Source organism: Eimeria necatrix, genomic scaffold (genome assembly GCF_000499385.1).
Source record: "Eimeria necatrix Houghton genomic scaffold, Enh_scaff729, whole genome shotgun sequence".
Lineage (NCBI taxonomy): Eukaryota > Apicomplexa > Conoidasida > Eucoccidiorida > Eimeriidae > Eimeria > Eimeria necatrix.
Genome location: NW_013654554.1, coordinates 15,001 through 18,272, shown reverse-complemented (window position 1 = coordinate 18,272; position 3,272 = coordinate 15,001). Strand labels below are relative to the sequence as shown.

General features: G+C 66.4%; 1 protein-coding gene across 1 annotated transcript in view; it reads left to right on the top strand.

Annotated features, from left to right (window-relative positions):
• The window catches only part of ENH_00073160 (Tyrosine kinase-like (TKL) protein, putative), a gene marked incomplete at both ends in the record, with an annotated part of 3,795 nt that continues 523 nt past the window's right edge, over window positions 1–3,272 (top strand). The window contains 3 exons of the mRNA XM_013582741.1: window positions 1–2,538; window positions 2,761–2,854; window positions 3,114–3,206. Coding sequence (XP_013438195.1) covers window positions 1–2,538; window positions 2,761–2,854; window positions 3,114–3,206 — 2,725 coding nt within the window. The remainder of the gene's footprint in view (window positions 2,539–2,760; window positions 2,855–3,113; window positions 3,207–3,272) is intronic.

The following is a 3,272-nucleotide window of genomic DNA, read 5'->3' as shown; positions in this document are numbered from 1 at the left end:
CAGCAGCAGCAGCAGCAGCAGCAGCAGCAGCAGCAGCAGCAGCAGCAGCAGCAGCAGCAGCAGGAGGAAGATGAGGACTTGGGGGACAGCTGCTCGACGCACGGGCGCGTGTCCTTCACGGAGCTGCCGACGGGGGCCTCTTCAGTGCGGAACGAGGAGGAGGGTTCCTCGGACGAAGCTGCTGCTGCTGCTGCTGCTGCTGCTGCAGCAGGAGGCGCAGCAGCAGCAGCAGCAGCAGCGGGGGGCCCCCGGGGCGCGTGCGCAGCAGCAACTCTGTCGCCGCCTCCGCTGCGGGGCGCGCGGCGGGCGCAGACGTGCCGGACGACGGCGAAGACAGCAGCAGCAGCAGCAGCAGCAGCAGCAGCAGCGGAGGCGGGCGGGGCGGGGGCTGCTGCAGCAGGCGCAGCAGCAGCAGCAGCAGCAGCAGCAGCAGCAGCGCAGCGCAAACTCTACCGCCGCGGGGCCACCTTCCCAGAGTTCACCACTCAGGAAAACTTAGCAGCAGAAGAGATGCCGCTGTGCGAGGGTTTGCGGCGGGGCAGCAGCAAAAGAGGGACCCTGCTGCTGGGGGGGCCCCCCGGGGGGGCCCCCCTGGGGGGCCCCCAACCCTTCCTGAGGGCCTCCGACTGCCACAATTGGTCCCCCATAACCCTCGCGAACTTCCTCAAACTCCTCGGGATGCAGCAGGAAGCAGCAGTGTTTAAAAGGGCTAAGATTTGCGGCTCAGATATCCCATCTTTGAAGGAAAGTGACCTCGAGGGTTTGGGACTTAGAGAAAAAAACTCCAGGAAATTCCTCTTAGCCGTTTTCCGATATCTCTGGAGCTGCACAGACCACAGAGACCCCCTCAAGCCCCACAACCGCAGACACCTCAGCAGCAGCAGCAGCAAACTCCCCACCATTCCTTCTGCTGCTGTTGCAGTGGGCCCCTGCGTGGGGGGGGGGGGCTTTGCTGTTGTCCACAAGGCCAGCCTCTCTTGGGGGCCCCTGCGGGGCCCCCAGGGGCCGGGGGGGCCCCCGCAGCACCCGCAGCGCCCCGAGAAAGGGGTACTTCCGCTTCGCGGGGGCCCCGGGGGGCCCCCGGAACCCGCGGGGGGCCCCCAGGGGGGGGGCCCGGGGGGCCCCCAGGGGGCCCCCAAACCCCTCACTGTGGCCTGCAAAATCTTCAGATATAACCCCAGACCCACTGCTGTTGCTGCTGCACTCACTCCCAAGCCCGTGAGGTCCTGGGGGCCCCTCCAGCCCCAAAGCAGGGCGGGGGAGGGGGCCCCCGGGGGGCCCCGCGAGGGGCCCCTCCGGGGGCCCCCCGGGGGGGCCCCCGGGGGGCCCCCCAACGCCGACAGCCGCTCCTCAGAAGCCAGCAGCGTCTCCTCCTTTTCCTTCGACTTGGGGGGCCCCCCGCAGCACGCAGCAGCGGACAGCAGCAGCAAGGGGGGCCCCCAAAGCTGCCCCGCTTCCGGGCTCCGCGGGGGCCCCCTGGGGCCCCTCGGGGGGCCCCGGGGGGCCCCCCCGGGCCTCGCCAGGGACTTCTTGTACTCCAGTGGGGCCTCCAGCAGCGGCGCCGAGGGGGGGGCCCCCCGCTCGCCCCTGGGGGGGCCCCCCAGTACCCTCGAGGCCCCTCTCAGGCCCGAGGGGGCCCCCCTCGGCGGCAGCAGCAGCTCCCCCAGCGGCTCCGGGCCCCCCTCTTCAGAGGAAAAAAACAGCAGCAGCAGCAGCAGCAGCAGCAGCAGCAGCAGCAGGTGGGGCGGGAGCGGGGGCCCCCCGAGCGGCCCCTCGTGGCCCTGTGGGGCCGTTTCGTCGGACGGAGGCTCGGAGGGCGACACCGCAGCAACAGCAGCAACAGCAGCAGCAGCAGCAGCAGCAGCAGCAGCAGCAGCAGCAGCACCAGAAGCTAGCACCCCGGCCAGCTGGGAGGCTCCGGGCAAAGCCAAAGAGGAGAAGCAAAGCCCAACCAGCACCCCCCCCCAGGGAACCCCCCAAAGGACCCCCCCGGGGGGGCCCCCGGGGGGCCCCCCGGGGGCCCCCGGGGGCTGGAGCCCGGCGTCGTGGGAGAGCCACGTGGCGCGGCTGCCGCTGGTGGACTTTTTTCGGTACTGCCCCATGGCAGTGAAGCACCGGGACTTGGAAGCAGATATTCTTTTTGCTTTGCAGCCTCATCCAAATATAATAAAAGTTTACGGAAAGTGTTCTTTGAGGCCCGGAGAAGAGGCCCTGCTGCTGGAGTACTGCAGCAGGGGTTCTCTGGACTCTCTGGTCTTTCCGGGGGCCCCCGGGGGCCCCGGGGGGCCCCCGGGGGGCCCCCCGGGCCCCGGGGGGGGGGCCCCCGGCGCCGGGGGCCCCGGGGGCCCCTCGGGCCCGGGGGTTGCACACCCGGGGGGCCCCCGCCGCAGCAAACGCAGGGGGGGGCCCCTCACCAGGCCCGAAGTTGTGAGGCTTTTTGAACAAGTTGCTGCTGGTCTTGAACATGTCCACAGCTGCAGCATTCTGCACAGAGACGTCAAACTCAGCAACATTCTCGTCACCGACACAACCGCCAAAGTAGGGTTTAGGGTTTAGGGTTTAGGGTTTAGGGTTTGGGGTTTGGGGTTTGGGGGGTTCTCCGCGTGCAGCTGCGCCTTGCTGCTCGTTTTTGCGCGTTTTGGGTCGTTTTTGTTTCGTTTTTTGAATTTAATCATTTAATTATTTAATTATTTAATTATTTTAATTATTTATTTAATTATTTTATTTATTTATTTGCTTTTTCCGCCATTTTAACCCCAGATCGGAGACTTCGGAGTGGCCACCGCCTTCGTGCCCACTGACAGCCCCTCAGTGCTCGGCATTTACGGCAGCGTCTTTTATGCGGCTCCCGAGGGTACGTGTGCTGCTGCAGCAGCAGCAGCAGCAGCAGCAGCAGCAGCAGCAGCAAGTGCAGCAGCAGCGGGGCCGGCAGTGCGCGTGGAGGGGGAGCAGCCGCAGCATTAGCAGCAGCGGCCGCAGCAGCAGCAGAAGCAGCGCGAGCGGCAGCAGTAGCAGCTGCTCAGCGCACACAGGAAGAGGCGCAGCAGCAGCAGCAGCAGCAGCAGCAGCAGCAGCAGCAGCAGCAGCATGTGTTTGTTTTGTTTTGTGCGCAGTGCTGAAGGGGGACGGCTTTTATCCTGCTTCAGATGTTTGGTCTTTCGGTGTTGCCTTTTGGGAAGCTCTGACGGGCCAAATTGCCTTTGACGGTATGCTGCTGCTGCTGCTGCTGCTGCTGCTGCTGCTGCTGCTGCTGCTGCTGCTGCTGCTTCTGT